Genomic DNA, 22,019 nt, shown 5'->3' on the forward strand with positions numbered 1-22,019 from the left:
CCATTTCCCACCCTGCCTCTGAGGTCATCAGCTCCTCTTGGGGAAGCCTGGAGTTCTAGCCTTGGCTGCTAGAAATAAGAGCAGAGACCTGGAGGCAAGGGGAGGCTCTCTCTTTCTGGGTCTTTCTGACCTTAGGTTCCTGGGGAAGATCCTTTTTCTAAAAATACAGGAGACCTGAACAGAATTGACAGAAAGAAAAAAAAAAAGTGAGAAAGTCAAGAAGAAGAGAATAAAGGAATGAAAGAAGAGAGCAAGGGTGGGGGAGGGAGAAAAATAGAGAGAGAGGACGTTGAATGTACAGAAGCAGGTGTGAGCCTGTGTGCGCCCAGGAGGGGTCTTGCAGCACCTAACACACACTCACACTTGCCGGAGCTGGTTTTGTCATCAACCTGACCTGCTTTGCCACAGTCTAAGTTTCAGGGCACCTGGGACATTACTGAGTCTCACCCCAGCTCAGGTTGCCAGCAGTGGCTCTCTCAGGAGAGCCTCAAGGGCTTCAGACACCTGGAACTGTCACCACACACTAGGCAATGGCACCGGACCGTCAAACACACCATGATCCTCAGCCACAACTCCAGAAATACCATCCACAGAGACCCCATCTCCACATCAGGCTAGAAGACATGCATCCAACCCTGCCATGACTGTCACGGACCAGCCGCACCGCATCAGGCACTCGAGCAATAGGTGTGAGGTTGTGGTACTTGCAGCCTCTGTCCAAGCTCTGCCACATCACCAGCCTTTACTTCCTTCCACTTGTGCCAAGCAGAAGCCACAAGGGGCCTCTGTTCATGGAAGTACCTAGTGGTGGTGTCCACCTTCACTTCTTCAAAGAAAGTGCTAGAAGGGGATGCCACAAAAGGCCTGATGATGCAAAGGGCAGTAGGTTGGTGACCGTCTCAGGCTCATAAGAAGTCTGGGATTGTAAATGAGAGTATTTTCCCCCAAGGAGACCCAAGAGCATGAAGATGAAGATAAGATGCCCCCAGCAGACCTGCCACCCAGTAAGTCCCAGCCCTGATATCAGGGACACCCAGCACCCTCGGAGTTCCTTCCCAAAGGCCCGTATTTGAATTTTAGTAAATCAGCTCAATATGTTCTAGGATTGTGGGTATTAAATAAGTCAGTGAAATCTCCAAACAATAAGCTCATTCAACACAATCTTTCTTCTCCCCCCTTCTGGGGACTTGAATATAGTTAACATGAATAAATCCTCTTGTGTAAAAACTGGGAGAGAAGAAAAAGGGGGGTGGAGGATGGAAGGAAATGGCAGGATTCCCACTTGTTGGTCTAAGAGGAAGGCTGACAGCCCTCAGAACCCCCCAAAAATGCCAGTAGGCCAGGGTAGCCTGGGGAGATGGTGGTAATCGTTTGCAGTCTGGGGAAGGAAGTATCTGGAATTTCCCCACCCATGCACTCCCAGCTTCTCCTCTGCAGCCCTCAAACTAGAATTCAAACTAGTACTGTTTGTACTCAACCTAGAAGTGGGTCCTTGGGCTGCCCCAAACCTGGCCCTTCCAAGGTGGACCCTCCACAAGCCAGGCCTGACCCTGCATCAGGGAAGATTCACTGCAAATATGCACAAAAAATATTCCCTGCCTCTACCCCGCCCTCCACCACTGTCCCCCAACACAGTTGAGAAAATTGGGACTAAGGACTGCAATTATTCTATTATTATTCTGCTATTATTCAGCAATTCTTCCTGAATACCCCAAGAACAGGTAGAACGGAACTGCCTCTGTGGGTAGCTAGTGTCCTGGACACATTTATGATTAAGAAGGGTTGCATGTGTGAAATTCTCCTGTGTAATTCATGACTGAAAGTTATCTGGGCCCATATGGTCCTCAGGGATGAAAGTTCTGCAGCCTTCCAACCCACTGTACTTAATGAAGACGGGAAGACACACAGTCGGCTACCCGGGTCATAGAGCCAAACACAGTTCACCTGAAGAACAAGCCAGTTCGACTTAGGGTTTGAGTTTCTGGGAAATGGGAACCACTAAGCTCTTCAGATTCCATTAGGACCACCAGAATGATACGTCCTCATTCACGGGGGATTCTGCATCCCGTCTCCTGGACTGGTGAGCAAGGGCTGCTGCTCGTGCATCACAAGGCTTTCCTCTGCCTGGAAACAAAAGGGCTGATCCCTTACCTCACATGGGAATAGGTGCATTATTTTGCTAAATCATGCATTCTCCCCCCCTCAAAATCAATCCGAGCTAGCACAGACATGCAGGATTGCCAAAATCAAGAGGTCAGCCAGGAAATAATTATGGTGCAGACTCAATTCCAATTCAATAACTTCACTGGTGAAAAAAACAAAACAAAACAAAACAAAAAACAAACCTTGCAGCATAAAGCCTGCCAAAGTCAATACATTAGATCCATGTGTGTGTAGCAGAAGAGTTCCCAGGGTGGGAACCCAGAGCTAACGCTTCAATATTCCATGACCCTCCTGGGCACATCTGCTGCCTGGGTTTTAGGAGACCTGCTCTTCCTTTTCTCTAAACAGAGGGAGAGCTTCCACCATCACCCTGTCTGTGCCTCACAGATAAGTCTCTTGCGTTTAGCATACCGTCCCATAGTCATTTTGTTTTGCACCAAAATTCTTCACTGTCTTCTGCTGCACCTCCAGGTGGCTGCAGGCATGACCACACCAAGACCTCAGATGCTATTTACAACCTGTGATGGCCAACCACATGCTTGATCGATGCTTCATCTTATACCACAGTGTCACAAATGGCTAGTGTTTGTTTTAAAGTCAGCTTTCTGGAGGTATAATTTACACAAAGAAAGAAAAAACCAAAAACGCTTCCCTGTTGACTGTACAGCTCTAGAACTGTGTAACCACCACCACTATAAAGATGCAAAAAAAATGAAGATTTGTATCATTCTAGAAATTTCCCTCCTGCTCCTTTGTGGTGAATCCCTTGTCCCAGCCCTGGTAGCTACTGACCTCTTTCCCTTTCCGACAGTTTTGCCTTTTCCAGAAAGTCACATAAGTGGAATCATGCAGTGTGACTGCAGACTTTTCAAGACTGGCTTCTCTCCCCTAGGATACTGGTGGATGTCCTTCGTGGTTAGTTGCAAACGGCTAGTTTTTAAGCTTTGGGCTTCTGCTTTCTTGTCAAAGAGACAAAATAACTGGCTCTAGTTCGTCTTTGCTACGGAGCAACCACATGTTTGATTTAGCTTTTAATAAAGCTGAGAGGCCTGGGAACAAGGCGACCCACCATCTCGGGTCTGCCCGGGACTAAGGGATTTCCTGAGACTGGGCACTTTCAGTGGCAAAACCAGGAAAGTCCCAGGCGAACTGGGACAGTTAGTCACCCTCCTTGGGAAAGACACCTCCACCGGCAGGAATGCACATGGCCCCGCTCAGATTCCTTCTGGGAGAAGCAGGCTGCTCTCTCAGAGCTAACAGCTAACCATCCTTCCTCCATTTAATGAGGAGCAGAAGGCCAATTTGCTGGGGCACAGCTCACCACACTCAACAGGCCTGCTGCTGTCTTTGATATCCCTGGGAGGGGTTCAAGGAAGTGAGAGGAGAACTCAGGGGTCTGTTTAGGAAACAACAGAGCAGGGCTTCTGTTGCTGTCGGTGCCCCTCCCTGCTCCTCCCTGAAATTTAAGGCCCACGGAGAGACGGGACGTGAAAATACAATACGCTGGGCTCATCTGGTTTTGCACCAGTGCAGCACGACGTCCAGGGTAACGCAGGCTCCGACGTTTTCTACACGTTCTCCCTACTCCCTCTCAATGGAGTTTTTCGTTAGTTTGTTTTAAGACCAACTAGGGAGAAGGTGAGAGGCAAGTGACAGAAAATTAGTAAAGAGCTTGAAGTTCTAGTTAGAATTTAAGGTTCTCTCCTATATAAACTTACTGAGACAGCAAAGAAGTTCCTTGCCCAGCTCCTTTCCAGCTGACCTCAAGGGGATTACGTAGATGCTCTGAGAAGCTAGGCTGCCTGGGAACAGGCTGAACATCCCCAGCTCAGAGCTCCCAACAGCTTCGCAAAGCATGTGATGGGCACAGCTGGTGCCCAAATTAACGGTGAGGAACCACCCAACCCCCAAGAAGGCAGGAACTGGTGGGGCCAGGACGACATCACCGAGGTTTCAGGGTATTTGCTCCCCTGAATTAATATAACATTGCCCCTTACAAGTACAGCACAGAAGCTCTTAACAATTATTCCATCAAGCAGCAGTTAGTAATCATTATCCTCACTCGTACAGGTGAGGAGACAAGGCCCAGAGAGATTAATTGACTTGCCCAAGGTCGCACAGCGAGTTAGTGGCAAAGGTCAGATTAGAACCCTGAGCCCCGGAGTGCCCAGGCTGGCGCCCAGCTCCACGAGATCCCTCAGCCATCGGTCCAGAGCATGGGCAGAGCCAAGTCTGTGCCCTCGGGAGCCCTGGAGGCCAGGTGAGCTTCTGCGGAGGGCACAGGCAGGCTCATACTCACAAGCAGAAACCTGCAGCATCCTCCTCTGTACCACCAGACAGCAACACCCCTGTGCTGGAACAGACAGAAACAAGGCTCAAGTCGGGAAAGCCAAGGGTGGCCACTGCTGGCTTGCATCTCCACTTCCGGAATCTGGCTCTGAGATCATGCCTCATTTCCCTTTGTGACCCAGGGCTGCCCCGAGGGCCGGAACCTGAGAGAGGAGGCACTCCTGTTGCCTGCAATTCATTCCTTCCTTCATTCCCCCATCTTGTCTCAGGCACTTACAATGTGCCTGGCAGTGCACTAGGGGCTGAGGGGGAGGGATCCTTGGAGGAGAGAGATACCCCTGTCTTGAAGGGGCTTCAGGGGAGACAGACACAGAGGCATATAATGATAAGACAATGTGACTTTAATTCAACAGTTTTTGAGCACTTAACGATGTGCTACACCTAAAATAGTGAGGGAACACAGAGCAACTCAGGGGAGGCTTCATGGAAGAGGAGGCATGTGGGCCAGGTCCTGAAGACGGAGGAGCGTTTCACTGAGTGGCTAATCCCTTCCTGGCTAAAAGGACACTGATAAGGAATGAGCCTGAAAACTGCTCCTAGAACTTCTTTCTAAATAAGCCCTTGTTGTTATTAGAACAGGAATCTACCCTTTAGAAACTCACTTCTCAGGGATCTCTTATCTTGGTTGTGACTTGCTGAGTTGTTGCTTAATCTCTTTCGGCCTCAGTGGATCCGTCTCTCAAATGGAAGCGAATAATCCTGCATTTCAGAGAGTGGCTCCAGGCTTTGGAGACGCGTTCACACAAAGGTCCTTGAGAAACAAATTCCTCACATGTCCGATGGCATTCTCTTTCCCACCAAAGCTGCCTTTCTCCACTCTCAACAGGAAATTGGTTTTATTTATAAGAATCACAATCCTAAACTGGAGTTTGTTAGGCTGCCCACATTCCCTCCCTCATTTTCCTCCCCTCCTCAAGACATATCCTCCCTCCAGAGATTCCTCAGTAACCAAAGAGCAAGTAGCATTGAAGAGTGCTCGGAAAACCTGATGGCTAAACACCAGGGGGTGGTTTCTAGAAGGGGAAACTGAGGCCTGGACAGCTCAGCATCTCGCCTGACCAAGCAGATCCCAAGCTGCTGCCTCTTCCTCGCACCCTGACTCTTCTCCCTTCCATTTCAGCCTGGGCTCTGGGCAGACGTGCCACCCTCCCTTGGCCTGGGGAAAGTCTCCCTTCTCTGGATGACAGAAGTCTTTGGAGAAACACTTCCCATCATTAAAGGGATTTGGAAGAAAACTGGCATAGCTTCCTTAGCTTTGAAGCTCCTTGGCCCCTCCCGGCCCTTTAATGGTCCTTGGAACCAGCCCAGTTCCCAGAGCTCCCGCCCCTTCAGAAGAGGGGAAGGGCCGGGAGCAGAATTCCCCCACCCCTCCCGGCCTCTCAGCACCAAAGGTGACCTCTCAGTATTTGTTTCAGACCATTTCATTGCCAAGGCATCAAGGGCTCCCACACAAAGAGCTTCAAAGTCAGGAGGGCTTGGGGTCAAGTACAACCATGAGCAAACGCTGAGCTTAGGGTTCTGAAGCATCACTTTGGAGACTGTTTTTCAGTAGCTTCCCCGCAGCCTTTCAAAGCCCATAACAGCTTCAGGTGAATTACATTAGATTTCTGTAGGTATCACAAGATTCGGTTAAACCACATCACGTGCATATGGAGGGGGGTATCCGTCTCCACACTCGCTCTTAGTTTTCCAGGTGAGGAAAGTGTTATATAATTATCTTTTTTCAATGGTTCTCATTGTTGGCTACTAGAATCACCTAAAAAACACGCTTAAGCCGAACGCTTAGACCAATTAAATCAGAATGTCTTGGGTGGGGTCTATGCATCCATATTTTTTAAAGCTCCCTGGATGTTTCCCACATGTGTCTAAAGTTAAGACACTCTGCTTTAAGTAGAACTTCAACTGGGAAAACCTGAGCTCCTAGACATGGAAAAACAACATATTCAGATGATTCTTCTGAAGGTGAAATGAATATTATCAATCTGTTTATCTCTTTTAATTAGTTTTCCTTTTTTGGACCTTCCCTGACCACAGATCTCATGATTCCCACATAAGCTTTCAAGTATTTTTACTGGCTTGACTCTTCACAGCTCATCTCTACCTTCCAGTACCCTAGAACCAAGTGCCCTCTCCCGAAAATCAGGTGATATGATTCAGAAACCAAAGAATACAGGAAAAGAATGATACACTTTCAACCAATTACTGTGATCCAAATTAAAGTGACTATCTCAACCTTGCATGTTTGTATCCAAGTGTGACACAATTTCAGGAAGCTTTGGCATGGACTTCCAAGTGCAATACCACAGATAGTAGGTCAGTCACATTTGGCCCTGGACACACTCACCAGCTGGAAGAGCAGTAGGAACCAGAATCCTTGACTACATGGTGTGAATTCAGCCAGTGGGCTTATGCACAGTGATACAAGGATACCCTTACGAGATTCATAAATATGTAAACACCCAAGGATGGGAACGGTCTCAACGTACCCCGCAGGGCTTAGCACACACAGCTAAGACAACACCAAAGAGATTCACGTACAAGACACAGCAATTCTACCATCACTTTCTAGGACAACTCTTATAAAAGCTCCACCTCTCTGGGGAAGACACCCTCACCTACTGCCTCCACCACCACCTTGTTTTTGCTTAAGAGAATCATGGCTGTCTCCAGAATGGCTTAGAAGGGATGAGGAGAAAGCCTGGAAATGTTTCTGCATTACACACAGGGTGATACTCCAGTCTTTACCTCCAGACGTCTCTTTACCTCTTACAGAACAATGGAAAGTCAGCCCAGAGCCTAAAAATGATAGGCTGGTTTTGGAGATGCACAATATGTGACATGTAGGCTGGGGAACGTGGAAAACAGTTTCTCCTAACGTGGACTGATTTGTGTGATTTACAAATGAGAGAAAACATTTTGAGAATCTGGAGATGGTGATGAGGCATTCAACCTATTTGTGAGGAGAGAGAGCTCAAAACTGGGAACTTAGAAACATAGAAGGAGACATTTAAATAACAAATTTTAAAAGCGTCACAAACAATTCTTTACAATTTTTACCTATGTTCTGAGAGCCCAAGTATACCTTGCTCTTCCATTTAATTTTGTTGTTAAAACCACCATACCTAGTCATTCCATAATTATTCAATCTTACCAAAAAAAAATAACAACCCTCACTCTCTGACAAGCGAGAGACTACAGATACTGGTTAGAGTTGCACTGGTTAATGGAAGACTGGGTCCAACATGCTTAGTTTTGCACAGATCCACTTTTCAAGTCAATGACTGTTCAAAGCGCAACTCAGCTTCTCCAGTGAATGGGGAATTCTAGATCCCTGGTGAAGTGGGGGATCCCCAAATTCCTTGGCTTAAAGGTCCAGTAAACATATTAGTAGCATTCACCAGTGAAACCTGGAGATTTTTCTCCATAGTCAAAACACTAAACGATGGGCTGGATTAGCCTCTGCAATCCAGATAATTCTCAGATGTATTCGCTTATCACTCGCTGTGTTTGATTTACTGCAAAATGAGGAGGCAGATACATGTGTTACCAGAAACATAAACACTCTGAACGGGAAACTAAATTTCCTTCAGTTGGCGAAAACCTCTTAGAGATCTTGGAGGGTGGGAGGATGTTAAACCCCCAAGACGAAAAGATAAGAAGACTTTCTCGGGTTAAGGGCCAAGTCAAAAGCTATTAATACAAAAACCTTCTGATAATAACTGGGCATTTGGAAAGACGACACAAAATGTTATCATTTGCCGTAACTCAGAAGGATTAATATACTGATTTGATAAAGTAGCTTACAACCAGGACCTTCAATCAGCAACTAACACAATTCAGGAAGGGCAGACTCTGAGCTGGAAGTGGCCCTCAGGGAGGCGACTCAAGTCTCGAATTCCCTGGGAGGGTCCCTCCCAAAGGGCGGAGGGGCCCCAGCCGGGTGGGGAGCAGCAAATTGCAATTTTAGAAGGAGAGGGCCTGTGGCTTCCTCAAGTGTTCTGAGACTACCGAAGCACGCATTCAGGCACAAAACTGATGTGATCTCAGCAGAATCTGAGACAAAAAACCACCCGCTTAGAAATGTGAGAGAGGCTCCAGGGAGGGTTCACAGAAAACGAAAAAGGAAGGTTGTCAACTAATTTAACTCGGTCTCCCCAGCTGGCTTCTGTGCTCCTGGCAAAGACCCTTCCTTTACATGTGAAGCCCTGCCCAAGATTTAGTTCTTTCACCCTCACCTGTAACCAGGTGACCCAAATAAGGAAAAAAAAGAAAAATCAAAAGATACAACTAGTTTAGGGGACCAAAGCTGAGCCCTAAAAGTTTGTCAGTTCAGAAATGAGAAACCACTGGAGTGAGATTCCTTGGGAATCTGAGCGGCCTCCTTTATTACTCTCTCCCAGGGGGAAATAAATATAGAAACAGTATTTCCTTTTGCAGGTTTGGCAGAGACGAGTCCAGGACGAGAAAGTGCAAGAAGCTTTCCCAAAGGAAAGGAGTTGGCGGAGGGGTCCAGGGGGGTCCCCGCAGCGTCATGCTTAAGGGGCAGCTCTTTAACCTCCTTTTCCAAACGATGTGCAATCCGAGGCTTCTAGACTCCAGCCCCGGCGCTCTAAGCACGGGAGCGAGTCGGGCACAGCCAGCACACCAGGGTTTGGCCGAGATCCCCGGCCCAGGCCAACCCCAAAACTTGCCCAGCTGATTACGAGCTAAGCCCTTGGGCTGAGACGCGCTCCACCTGCCGGGCACCCCGCTCTGCCCCCAATCCCTGCACCTCGCTCTTGCTTGGGGGTAAAGCAGCGGAGAAGGGCTCGGAGAGAGACAGTTTACCGGGGCAGCTGAACGATTGGGATGGCCCGACCAAGCCCGGAAGAAAGCTGCGCGCCCACCCCCAACTTACGCCCAAGCGCATCCCCTCGCAGGCTTTCTCCGGGTTTGCAAGAAGCCCTCCACTCCGGCTGGCGCCCGCTCGAGAAACCCCAACTACCTGCCCCTTTGCCACCCAAGCAGCCCCGCACTGTTCCGACCTCACTCGGGAACTCCTCGGCCTCGCTCCATCTTTCCGGGGCGACCGGGGCTTAGAGGGTGGGTCTCCAAGCGCACCCCGGGTCCTCCAACAGGTGAGAAGCCTCGCCACGCCGACCCCGGCCCTCCGCGCCTGGGAGGATCAAAGCTCCCGGGCCGCAGCCGCCACCTAGGAGTCCGCTCTACCAGCCCGCGGCGCCGCTGTGGCCCGGGTCTTCGGCCCAGATCCGGGCTGGGCGGGGGCAGCCGGCCTGGCTCACCTGAGCCCCGGCGGGACGCGAGGCGCACCTGGTGACGCCTCTGGCTATGCCCGGCCTTGCTTTCCGGCGTGGCGCGGGGCGAGTAGGTGTTGGGGGCGCGCCGGCCCGGGACCCGCGTCCTCACCTTTGAACCGCTCCATCTGGGCCGCGGCGTGCGCTCCTCGCGGCTCGGCTCCGGCGCTGCGCTCTCTGCGCTCGGCTCCGCGCCCAGGGCTGCCGCGCTGGCCCCTCCCCGTGAGGTCACGCTCGCGGCGGGACCTCCTGGCGCGCCTGGCGCGCCCGGGGCCCTCGGACCCGGTCCCCTCCCGGCGCGCCGGCCCCGCAGCGGAACTCCGCGGCCGGCCTGGGCGGACCTTCAGCGCTCAAGTCCGTGCGCGCCCCGGGCCCCACTCCCGCGGCTGCCTGGCAGCTGCTTCACGTCCCGGCCCCGGGATGGCGGGAGGGAGACCGAGACGTGCCCAAACCCTGGGGGAGGCCCCGGGGAGGGGCGGGCCTACGAGAGCCGTTCTTCCAGCCGCCGGGCTGCGAACCCACTGCCGAAAGCGGGAGACTGAGGGCTCAGTAGGAAGGCAGATAGGTGCCTAGAGCGCCCCCCGCTCGATCCCCGGGCCCGCGCCCTTTCGCCTTTGGCGTTTCTCGAGGGGAGACGTGGGGAGAGCGCTGGGGTCAACCGAGCCCGCCCCCAGTTCTTCGGGAATCGCTCCCACTCTCTCGCAGTCTCTCTGGGCAGCCGAAGGCACACACATCTACTTGCTGTCTTTTACCCCAGCCCAGGTTCCCTGGGCGCCTTGTGCCAGGCTCTTCTGAGAAAGACAAGGATTTCTAGAGCCGCCTAGATGAATCGGGGGGCGCCGGGTTTCTGGGCTGGCGCAGCGCCAACCGCCCTGGAGGGGTACCATCTCTTCCATAGGGAGCTCAATCATGGCTCTAACTGCACCCTGCACCACCGCTGCCACCAAGGTCCACACTTCTGTCCTTTACATTTTTTTGTTGTTTTTTGGGGTTTTTTTTGCCATCGATCCCTCCACTCTCTCACGCCCTCTCAACATGCCCATGTCCTCCCCACCTGCCCCCAAAGAAGATCCATGTTTTCCTTTAAACTTCCATTTTCACTTTAAAATCTCAATCACAGTTTTTTGCTGAACGCCTGGTTTTTCAACGTCTCCCCCAACTTCCTTGAAGGAACACTTAAGGATGATTTATTGTTGCTGTTTTCTAAAAGACATCCTAATTCTTCCTCGGAACAGCAGTTAGCTCTGATGTTTGGAAACCTTCTGTCCCAGCGGTCTTAGAAATGTCTTTCTCAGCTCCGTTAGCAGCTAACATCCATGGAGCCATCCTCTCAAACCAGGCATGAGGCTGAGGGGTGTACGTGCGCAGCCTTTAATTTTCCCAATAACCCTGTGAATTATTTCTGTCATGTAGCTGAAGAAACTGAGGCTGACAGAGGTTAAACAACTTGCCCAAAGTCACACAGCTAAAAGAGAACACAGCAGGCATTAAGCGCACGTGGTCTGCTTCCAGATGTTTATTCACAAAACTTTCCTGGAGCTCATAGGAAGTACCAGGCTGTCTGTCACTGTCTTGGGGAGCACGCAGACAAGTGAACAATGATGGCCCAGCCAGGTAGGGGCTCTGATTAGACCCAAGCACAAGGGATTCTGGAAGCCCAGTGGAGGGTCCTGATCCGGCCTGGAAAAGCCTCCTAAGCCTTCTAGAAGAGGGGATGGCTGAGCTGAGTCTTAAAAGATGAGTTAGAGCTAGGGTGATGACAGGAGAGGCAAAGTGACTGCAGCCTTCCAGGCAGAAAGGACAGTGGGTACAATGGCAAAGAGGCCACACCAAGGCTCTGTGCCTGAGCACAGGGCGTGAGGGAGATGGAAGGGCCAAGGCGGACGCCGCGGTTTCCAGCAACTTCGATGACCAGGTGGTGAGTGTCCCCAGTCAGTCAGTCCTCAGATATTTATTACCTGAGCCCCTGTCAGGTGCCAGGCGCTACCAGGCACTGCAGAGCGTGTGAGTCAGGTGGCCGAGGGACTGCTGGTAGGAGTGTGGGGTGGGACGACAAGCAGGAAAGGAGCTGAGCATCCCTGAGTCAGACGCAGAGACGTGTTAGCAGGTTGGGGTGTTGCGGGCAGAATGTGAAGGGCCCCCAGCATCTCCAGGGGGCTTAGAGTCCTGGATCTGAGCCTTCAAACTCACCCCCATACATTATTTCAATTCTCGCAGCCACTCTTCCAGGTGGGCCCGGCTCACGGGGGTTCAAAAAATAGGAAAAGTGAAGGTTGCAGCAAGAATGCAAGCATCTCAGGGGACCAGGGGACAGGAAATAGTGTTCAGGGGGCCTTGGGAAGCTGGGACAGGGAACCGGGTCGGGACGGAGGGTGCTCTTGCTTTTTTGTGTTCTCCCTCGTCCCTCCCTTTCCCCATCTTGCAAATGGCCAGGCCTGGTGCCCACCCTCCCATGTACAATGTCCATCGCTGGGTCCCGGGTTTCCTTTCAAGTTCTCAAGAAGAATCTGATCGTGCAGCTCGTTGTTTTGAAACCAGCCTCAAGTCTGGTGGCTGGTCACTCTTGGGCAGATTTCAGCTCCAGCTGTCAGCTGGGGCCAGCGGGGAGAGGTTACATGGTCCAGCCCCACTCAGCAGGGCCTTTGTTCCAGCTGGCCCTCCCAGAGGAATAAGAGCAGGGTTGGCTCTGCCTGAGGTCACTAAGTATAAAAGGTGGGGTTAAACTACCTCCATCCTGTGAATGAGAGGAGTTAGGGCCTCACCAAAGTCACCAAGTTAGGTAATCTCTCTTTCAGAACTCAAAACTCAGGTTTCCTAATTCCAAACCCTGTGCTGTGTCACACCCCTGAGTTCCGGCTTTCCCGGGGCTCTAACTGGACAGGGCTTTATACCCCAGCCAGTCCTCTGGTAGCTGTCTCTGTAAGCACTTCCTGTAACGGCAACCCCTCTCTGCAGGCTGGGGAGGGGGAGGCTCGATATCCCTATCATGCCTACTCCCTCCCCCCCACCCCCCCACCCCACCCCTACCCACCCCCTGGCTCCAGCCCGTTAATTACCTCTTCCTAAATCCTCTCTAGTTTATCACGGAAACTTGGCAAATCCCAGAGCCTCTAGACAAACAGAAATCAATCGGAAATGTATGCAGAGTGAATTTAAAATGGGACTTCACTGCCCTTTGCAAGAATGAAACCGAAACACTACTTCAAACCATCAGTAGGAATCAGGCCTCTGGAAAGCTCAGTACTGTGTCCCCCTCTCTCCAAGTCCTGGGTGTGGTTTAACCCTGTGTCTTCAGTCACTTTGCAACTTCCACAAAGGAGCCACTCACATTCAAATTATAATTCATTGAGTTTCTGGCCTCTGGGATCAGGCAAGCTGGTTTCCTTCTCAACCTTCTGAGGGCTATGACCGACCCCACCCCATACCATAGGATCCCAATGGGCTGTTCTGTTGCAGGCAGTCCTAAAACCAAACTGAGTACCCCCAGCCTGGAGTGTAGGGGGTGGGTGGGTGTGGGGTGGAGGTGCACCGGGCCCTCTGGGTGTGCAGGTGGAAGTGTCGGCGACACAGATGACTGACGGGCTGCTTCTCCCTTAATTCCTAAACCAATTCTCGGCACCAGACAGCTTTCTTCAACCGCAAAGGGGTTGAGGCTGTTGCCAGCTGGGGCAATGAAGAGGGGAGCCCAGTTTTACAAGATTTATCCTGTTTGATTCTCACAACCATCCAGGCAGCACATACTATGTCCCCTTATTTCACACATGGAGAACCTAAGTAACTTGCCCAAGGTCACCACTGGGCAGGACCCAAGCCAGTCCCATTTGAACAGCGTCTCTGACCCAACTACCGAGGAGTAGAAATGCTGCATCGTATGGTACTTCTGTGTTTAACTTTTTGAGGAACCCCCAAAGTATTTCCCCCAGTGTCTCCACCATTTTACATTCCCACCAGCGATGCACACGTGCTGCAATTTCTTCACCTCCTCACCAACACTTATTTTCCATTTTTTAAAATTACTCCCATCCTAGTGGGTTTCTTTATTAAGTCTCTGAAGTCAACATGGCATGAAGTTAACATTTCTTAGATCTGAGTCGTTGCTACACGAGTGTATTTTATATTATACAGTGAGGACCACTGGCTGGAGTTCAACCCTCTCGGAGTTTTACATTTGAGGAAACCAAGGCCTGGAATCTTGACGTAGGAAGTGTTCATTCAATATTCAGGTGATCGAGCCTCTCAGCCAGCATGTTTGAAATACTCCAGAATTTAAAAACAAAAAAAAACCCAATAAATATTTGGCCTAAAGAAAGCAAGCAAATCTAGGCTGAGAGCGAGTGGACAGAGGCGAGGAGAGTGGGGCGGTCGGAGGAGGGGGATTCCTGGGTGCCCCTCTGGTTGGACTCTGTGCTAGAGCCCACAGTGCGTAGCTTGATAGGGAAAAGCAGGAAGTACCAGCGCCACTGCCTGGCCTCCTGGTGCCCTTACCTCCATAGCAGGGCTGGTACAGCAGAGGGATACAGGCCTACAGACTGGGGAGAATGTGAGCTTTTAGCTGCACCTCTAGGAAATCTTCAGCTTAGAAAAACCACTCCTAGTCTATTCTGGTCAATATTCCTATAATGATTTGATTTCTATAAAGGGGCTATTTATGTTTATAACTTTCCTTAAGATATTCCTGTCAGGTAGAGTAGACGAAAGGTGACTCTCCGAAGATCTACGTAACTGAAGATCAAAGAATCCAAGAATGTCCCTTTGGAAGTAGGTGGACACAGGACCCCTTATTTCATACCAGAGCGGCCTGTGATTCCAGGAGCAGGTCTGCTTGTCCAGGTCACGCTGGGGGTCAAGGGCTCATGGCCCAGGGCCCAGGGCTCCTCTGGGCCTCCCTTCTGTGGTCTGAGCGTCCTGGGCCCTCCTTGGTCCCTAGGACCGTGGATGGGCAGGGCTGCTGGGTTTCCTGACTCTGTGTACAAAGGTCACATTCTGTCCTCGCAGCTCTGGAAAAGCACGCTGGAGGTTTTCATAAACGACTCCCACACCATCCCCATTCTGATGTGCTGCCCCCCACTCTCCAGAGAGATCCAGGATTGACTCTCCTTCATCACCTTTCTCCCTTTCCTCCTGAAGTCACACATCCACTCCTAGCTAACAGGTAAGATTCTCAAACGCTCAGCTGTGTCTTCTCTCCAGTAAATTGGGGCTGTGGGAGTGACAGGACACGTTCTCCGGTCATCTTCCCACCAAATCGGAGGCTCTGAAACTCGGTGGACACAGGCATCCTCGCTCTGTCTTTTCCTCTCTCCGTGTTGTCGCTCCTAACACTTGCCCCAGCCCATCTCTAGGCCCTTTGCCTCCCATTTCCTGCCTTGATTCCCAGTCCATCGATGCAGAACATTTCACAGCTGTCTGGAAACTTGGAATCAATAGCGAATCCAACCGTGCGACCTGACGCTCGGGATGCAGGAACCCAGAGAGGTGCCAGGACCAACCCAAGGGGGCCGGCAGCTGGCAGGTGGCACCAGAGCCCAGACACGGTATCCAGCAAGAGCTCTTCTTCCAGCTGCTTCTGCTCAGGGCTTGGCTGCCCTTTCTGCCTGGGTAGTCCTAATCCTGTGTCATCCTGGATCATACAGTAGCCCCGACACTTGCCTGAAGTCTGGTGCCTGGGCAGTTGTCAGGGTCTGGATCTTGGATTCACTTGCTTGATTGTTTTTGCTGACTCTTCCCGTGGTTGCTAAGATCATCCTTTCTCAGATGAGGCTCAGAGAGAAATGCAGCTGGACCAGAACTGGCAGCCCCGCAGGTTCTTCAGAGTCCCCAGATAAGGCCACCTTGCAGAGGAATCATTCATTTGTGCCTGGAAGCAGAGTACTTCCTACTTCCTTTCCTGAACTCCCTTCCCCTGCAGAGTCCCAGCTGTCCTTCCAGACCCAGCCCAGAGGCCTTTCTCCTTCATCCAGTCTTCCCAGAATGTTTCGAAAGGACTGAAGGATTAAAAAGATTCTTGAACTCCTGTAACACTTCCCCCCTCCCCCCCAGATCCATTTCTCATTTAATAACAGAAAAAAATGACTGTCTTTTTAGGTCTGGGTCTCTCCAAATAGCCTGTAGGATCCTGTGAGCAGGAACTCAGTATAGGCCCCTAGATAGCCCACCAGTCAGGACTGGCAAGTCTTGGGTGCCTGGGATTTAGAGATTGGTTGTGGGCCCACAGACCCGGCCACAAGCCCACAGCTGCTCACGCAGAGGCAACCACCTCTCTGCAGTCGGTGCTTCCCCAGCCCTGCGCTGCCAACAGGCTTAGCTCCCCAAGGCCTCTTGGGGCTGTCTGGGCCCCATACCAGGCCAGAACAGCTCAGCCTGTTAATCCTTCTCCATCTAGCAAGGCTGAGCTCCTTCAGACTCTCGTTGCTGGGTTTCAGAATCCACTCTCTCCCGGTTGACACGCCAGGTGACTCTTCTTCCCACTCCCTGGTGTACTCTTTGTGGATCCCCTTCCAATGGTTGGATGAATGGAGTGGAATTTTAAGCCTTTTCCCCCAAAGTCACTGATTGGGGTAAGGGATAGCCATGGGAAGTCATCACTTAGAGGTTGGCTCAATCTTGCGGAAACAAGATTCCATTAGTATTTAAGGCAAAGTGGGCCCGCACTGATGCAGCTTCTGCCAAGCAGTCCCAGGGCAGGCAGGAGTGGGGCGGAAGGCCGTCCGGAGGGCACGGGCGCACCTCTGTGACCCTGATCCAAGAGCCTTCCCCAGCAGGTCCTGTGTGATGCTTCCAGCTCACCATTCTGCCTACCCTTAGACTTGGTTTTTCTTTAAAAGTACCGATTTCCTTAAAAGTACCTATTTTCAAGGTTGGTAATGGATGTGGTGAGAGAATGACTGACCCAGAGCCACAGAAGCAGGACTGGGGCTGGACTCTGGGTCTCCTGATTCGCAGGCAGGGCTCTTCCTGCTGCAGCCACTGTGCTGAGGGTGAAAGCAGGTCTGAACTGGCTCCTCCAGGATGGGAAATGTTGCCACATCGGCCAAGGCCCCTGGTCCTGTTCCGCTCAAAGATGGCCTTTCTAGAGCCCCAAACACCAGGCTCCTCACTATGGGTACAGCCTAGCACGTAGAATTGTCCGCAAATCCTCCTGAAAGAGTGAAGTACTCTCCACGAGAGTGATTGTATCCCTGAGCGGACAAAAATCCGTTCTTGGGGTAGGGTGAAAAAAATCTTACAGTGTATAACTAAACACACACACACATAGTATATAAACAGATATACAGTCTATCTGTGGGATTAAAATTTCACGGGGGAGTAATATCTCAGCCGCCTATGACAATGTGTGTGTGGGGGTTTCCCCACACCCCCAAGCAATGCTCTGACATCAGCTGGGTATTCTACAATTCAACTCCATTCTGACACCATCTACCTGGAGATAGCATTAAATCCCACAGGTTAAGGGCTCGGTCCTACAAGACTGTGCGCCAAGTCCTCCCCTGGCCCCAATCCCCACAGCTCCAGATGCCAATCCCAAGTTCAGGTGATCACATGTACTTCTGATCAACTGCCTATGTATTGGTAGCTCCCACAACTTTCTCCTCAGGTTTGATTTATCTGCTAGAGTGGCTTGCAGAACTCAGGAATACATTTTACTTACTAGATTACCAGTTTATAATAAAAGGATATAACTCAAGAACGGCCAGGTGGAAGAGGTGCATAAGGCAAGGGATGGGGGAAGGGCACAGAACTTCTATGCCTCTCCCAGCTCACCACTATCTCCACATCTCCAGGGATTCATGAAGACAGAAGTGCTCTGAACCCTTTTCTTTTGGGTTTTTATGGAGTTTTCATTACATGGGTATCATTGATTAAATCATTGGCCACTGGTGATTGATTCAACCTCAAGCCCTTCTCCCCTCCCCGGAAGTCAGGGGGTTGGGACTGAAAGTTCCAAACCTTCAGTCACATGGTTGGTTCCCCTGGCAACCAGCCCCCATCCTTAGGAACCTTCCAAAAGTCACCTCATTAACGGAAACTCAGGTGTGGTGAGAGGGGGTTGTTATGAGTATCGAGACACCTTTATCACTCTTATCACTTAGGAAATTCCAAGGGTTTTAGGAGCTCTGTGTCAGAGATATAAATTTCTTGTCATAAATCACAATATCACAAGGAGAAAATGTCTACAAATGTTCCGGGATGGAGGCGACAATGAAAGAAAGGTGAGAAACACCGGAATATAGGCTCTGGAGTCAAGATTAGAATCTCCCCTCTACCTCTTTCTAGCCGGTGACCTTGGGCAACTTATTCAACCTTTCGGTACCCCAGTTTATCCCTTAGTCAAATAGGAATAAAAATTATACTCATCTCATAGGTTGGCTGCGAGAACTACATGAGATAATACACATAAAGAACTTAGTTCCATGTCTGAGACGTTAGGTCACAACAGGTGTTAGACGCATCTTTCAGATTAAGTGGCTGAACGTGAGGGCGTCCTCTTCCACGTGATAAGAATCACTCAGGCCTCCTGTGGCAGAGAAAACAGCTATGGATTGTTTCAGCCATCACTCTACATGCAGAAGGGTCCTATTCGGTGCCAAGGATTAGAATTGGTGCTAGGATTTCAATCAACCACCCACCCACCCACCCACCCACTCAGGTCTCTGCCCTCCACCTCTCTGTATCTGACACTAAGCATGGCCACCTGGCGTTTTATTAGATGATAAATTGCCTGAAGTCCTCAAGGGATTCAGAGCCTAAAGGGGCGGCCAGAGACTCCATCAGCACTGGCAGAAAAGCCTTATCTACTAAGTCAGTGCTTCTTAGACATTAACAGGTATAGGAATCACCTGGGGACCTTAACACTCAGCTTCTGCTTTGGAAGGTCTGGAGTGGGACCGGAGAGTTTGCATTTCTGACAAGCTCCCAGGCGATGTCGATGCCGCTGGTCCAGGACTACAAATTGAGGGGCCAAGTATCCAAGAAGCTGCCCTTTCCCACAGTTAGCCAAACCGAGGAAATGAGGTTCCCCTTTCTCTGCTGATGGCTGCCTGTTAGTCTGACATCTCTTGGGGCCCACAATAAAGTGTCTAGAAAATTTCACGTTGGTAAATTCTGGAACAAAATCTTCAAGGCGAGTTTATCCTGCACCTGGGGTCACGACCGGTCTCTGAGGATTTCGAACACTGAGTCACAATGAGCTCGCTTCAGTGCCCCTGCTGGATCACACAGTTGTACTTGATTTTCTTCCAGGATCAAAATACTTCAGGGGGAGGGAAAGGCAAAGACAGGAGAGGAGGAGAGAGGGGAGAGAGAGAGGAGGAAGCAGTAAAGCGGCTTCCCAACTTCCTTTTGGAAACAGCCTCAGGTAGCCACCATTTCTTCTGGCAGAAACAACTGAGAGAATGTAAATGGGAATCGTTTATAGAGGAGTCTCCACAGAGCAGAGCATTTGAAACCAGGCCACTACAATTGGACAGTGTCTGGGGATCTCATTCTGTCACTCGATTAGAATTTTTAGTGTAATTCAAGTAATGTTTACGGAAGGCCCCCAAGCAGAAGGGCCTGGGGTGTGGGGTTTGGAGCCAAGAACAGGCAAACAGGCAGTTCCCAGATGGCAAGGAACAACAATCTTTTTTTTTTTTTTTAATGCATTTGAGGAGCAGTTTCCTCAGCAAAGGAGTAAACTGTTAACACATAAAGATGAACTAACTTGGACGGTTCAGAGAATGAAGCTGCCAGTGGGTTTGACTTGCGGATTTGCTCTTGGATCTGCCCCATTGACCTGAGGGCTCTTGGTAGGATTCACATCCTACCTCACACAAATATTGTCACTTAATTCAGACAACACCTGGGAACATCGAAGTGGTGAGTGTCTTAGAATCTGTGGTCTGCCCAACAGATGGGCCACCTCCGGGGGGGTTGTAAAAGTGGAAGAGCTTGGGAGGCTGGGAGAAAGATTCTCCTGAGCTGGGTCACGTCTTGAGACTCAGTCCTTCAGACTGAAGGGCCGGCGTGTCCTAGTTATCCCACCTCCATCGTTTACGATCAGTGTGACACTGAGCACGGTTCTTTATCTGTAAAATGGGGATAATAATAATACCTACTTCATGAACATGTTGTAAGGATGCTACAGGATGAAGCACACAAAAAACTTAGCATAACGTCGGCTATTGAGTGAATCCTCAAAAATGGGTAGTGGGTACATTTAGCAAGTGCTCAGGTCTCGGGGGGTGGTGGAGGAGTAAGGCAAAGGAAAGAACTAAGAGCTTAGAACGTTGTTTTTCAACAAACGCTTTCCTTCGTGTGCATAGAACCAAACTCAATGCCCTCAATCTAAGCCATAAATGTACATCCCACCTGCTCAAGCTTCTTGCCCACTTCCCACTGGGTTAAAAGCCAACACAGCCACTTCTGAGCTTCTCATGACAGAGCTATGGAAGCACACTGCCCTCGCTCTTGATTTCCACCATCTCCAATCTCCCATCCTTCTGCATCTCCAGCTGACACTTGGCTGGATCTCACTCTTCTCCAAAATCGACTGCATCTTTCTCCACTACATAGCTTTTGTTTTTTACAATAAAAATAAAACTCTGTTTACCTCTTTTCAAATTAATTGCCCTTCTTTGTCATTGCATGTATTTTTAATTGTTGTGTTGAATTCCAACTTATTGATTTGTCATTATTTTTATAATCATTCTCCCACGGAGGTATCGGAGTGATTTCTAGATTTCAATATTCTAAATAGAACATCTAAAAACATCTTAATCCAGATTATCTTCTTCCTTTAAAAGAACATTTTTATTGAGATATAGTTGACATACCATGCAAATCACCCATTTAAAGTGTACAATTTAATGGTTTTTACTATGTTAACAGAGTCATGCACCCATCACCACAATTAATTTTAGAACATCTTTATCACCCTAAGAGGAAACTTACACCCATTAGTAGTCATCCCATTCTCCCCACTTCCCCAGCCTTAGGCAACCACTAATCTATCTTCTGACTCTATAGATTTGCCTATTCTGGAAATGGCATATAAATGGAATTATGTAATATTTCCAAAGACCATTCCGTTCCATAGTCTTTTGGGCCTGGCTTCTCTCACTTAGCATAATATTTTCAACTTTCATCCATGTTGTAGCAGGTATCAGTATTTATTCCTTTGTATTGCCAAATAATATTCCATTGTATGGCTACGTCACATTTTATTTATTCATTCATCAGTTGTTGGACATTGGTCTATTATGAATAATGCTGCTATAAATATTCATGTACAAGGTTTTGCATGCACGCACATTTTCATTTCTGTTGGGTGCACTGCATAGTTATGCCCCCAATCAGGTGTTGCTCTCGTGGTTCAACCCTTGTTCATATGTTGAGCTCATGCTCTCCTCTCCGCCCCAAACCTGCTCCCCTTCCAAAGTCCACTGCAGGTTCCACCACCTCTCCTGCTGCACAATACAGAAGCTTAGCAGTCATCCTGTATGCACTCTCAGCTCCTCCATCCTCCACCCCACTGCAGCCCACATCCAGTCCAGTTGCAATTCAAATACAAGCATTCCTCAGAGCATGCTTTGCAGATGTTCTAGAATCAATCAGGCCATTAACTCCTTTTTTTTTTTTTGGCTGCGTCGGGTCTTAGCTGTGGCATGCAGGCTCTTTGCTGCAGCGCCCAGGCTTCTCTCTAGTTGCAGTGTGCAGGCTTCAGGGCGCGTGGGCTCTGTAGTGTGTGGCACACGGGCTCTAGTTGAGGCGGACGAGCTCAGTAGTTGTGGTTTGCGGGCTCAGTGGCCCCATGGCATGTGGGATCTTAGTTTTCCGACCAAGGATCGAACCCACAGCCCCTGCATTGGGAGTGGGATTCTTAACCACTGGACCACCAGGGAAGTCTCAGGCCATTAGTTTTTTACACACTCATACGCCTCTGTTTATACTTGTAGGGTTCCTTGATTAATGTCTGTTTGCTCCCTGTTTTATCTCAAGTGCTTAGCATAGTGCCTACTTTATAGCAAGACTGTAAGCTTCTCAAGATTGGATATATATCACATTTCTTTTATAACATCTCACAGATCCCAGTACACTAGTACTGGCAATAAAAATGTGTTGACTTGAACTGCTTTTATTATAATTTTTTACAAATTTTTAATTAAGGTATAATTTACTTACAGAAAATTCAGCCTTTTTGGTGTGCAGTTCCATGGGTTTTGATAAATGTATACA

General features: G+C 49.8%; 1 protein-coding gene across 17 annotated transcripts in view; it reads right to left on the minus strand.

Annotated features, from left to right (window-relative positions):
• AFAP1L2 (actin filament associated protein 1 like 2) overlaps nucleotides 1-22,019 on the minus strand; it is a 124,048-nt gene that overhangs the window by 88,849 nt on the left and 13,180 nt on the right. Inside the window, exon 1 of one of the 17 annotated variants that reach the window (XM_060127212.1) lies at nucleotides 9,919-10,034. The exons of 13 other annotated variants lie outside the window; for them this stretch is intronic. In XM_060127212.1, the coding sequence (XP_059983195.1) occupies nucleotides 9,919-9,934 (16 nt within the window). In that variant the 5' untranslated portion in view covers nucleotides 9,935-10,034. Of the gene's footprint in view, nucleotides 1-4,462; nucleotides 4,493-9,536; nucleotides 9,623-9,794; nucleotides 9,815-9,918; nucleotides 10,035-22,019 lie in introns of those variants that run through there. 3 more of the 17 variants (XM_060127218.1, XM_060127217.1, XM_060127211.1) reach the window with 3 other exon arrangements.

Source organism: Lagenorhynchus albirostris, chromosome 16 (assembly GCF_949774975.1).
Source record: "Lagenorhynchus albirostris chromosome 16, mLagAlb1.1, whole genome shotgun sequence".
Taxonomy (NCBI): domain Eukaryota; kingdom Metazoa; phylum Chordata; class Mammalia; order Artiodactyla; family Delphinidae; genus Lagenorhynchus; species Lagenorhynchus albirostris.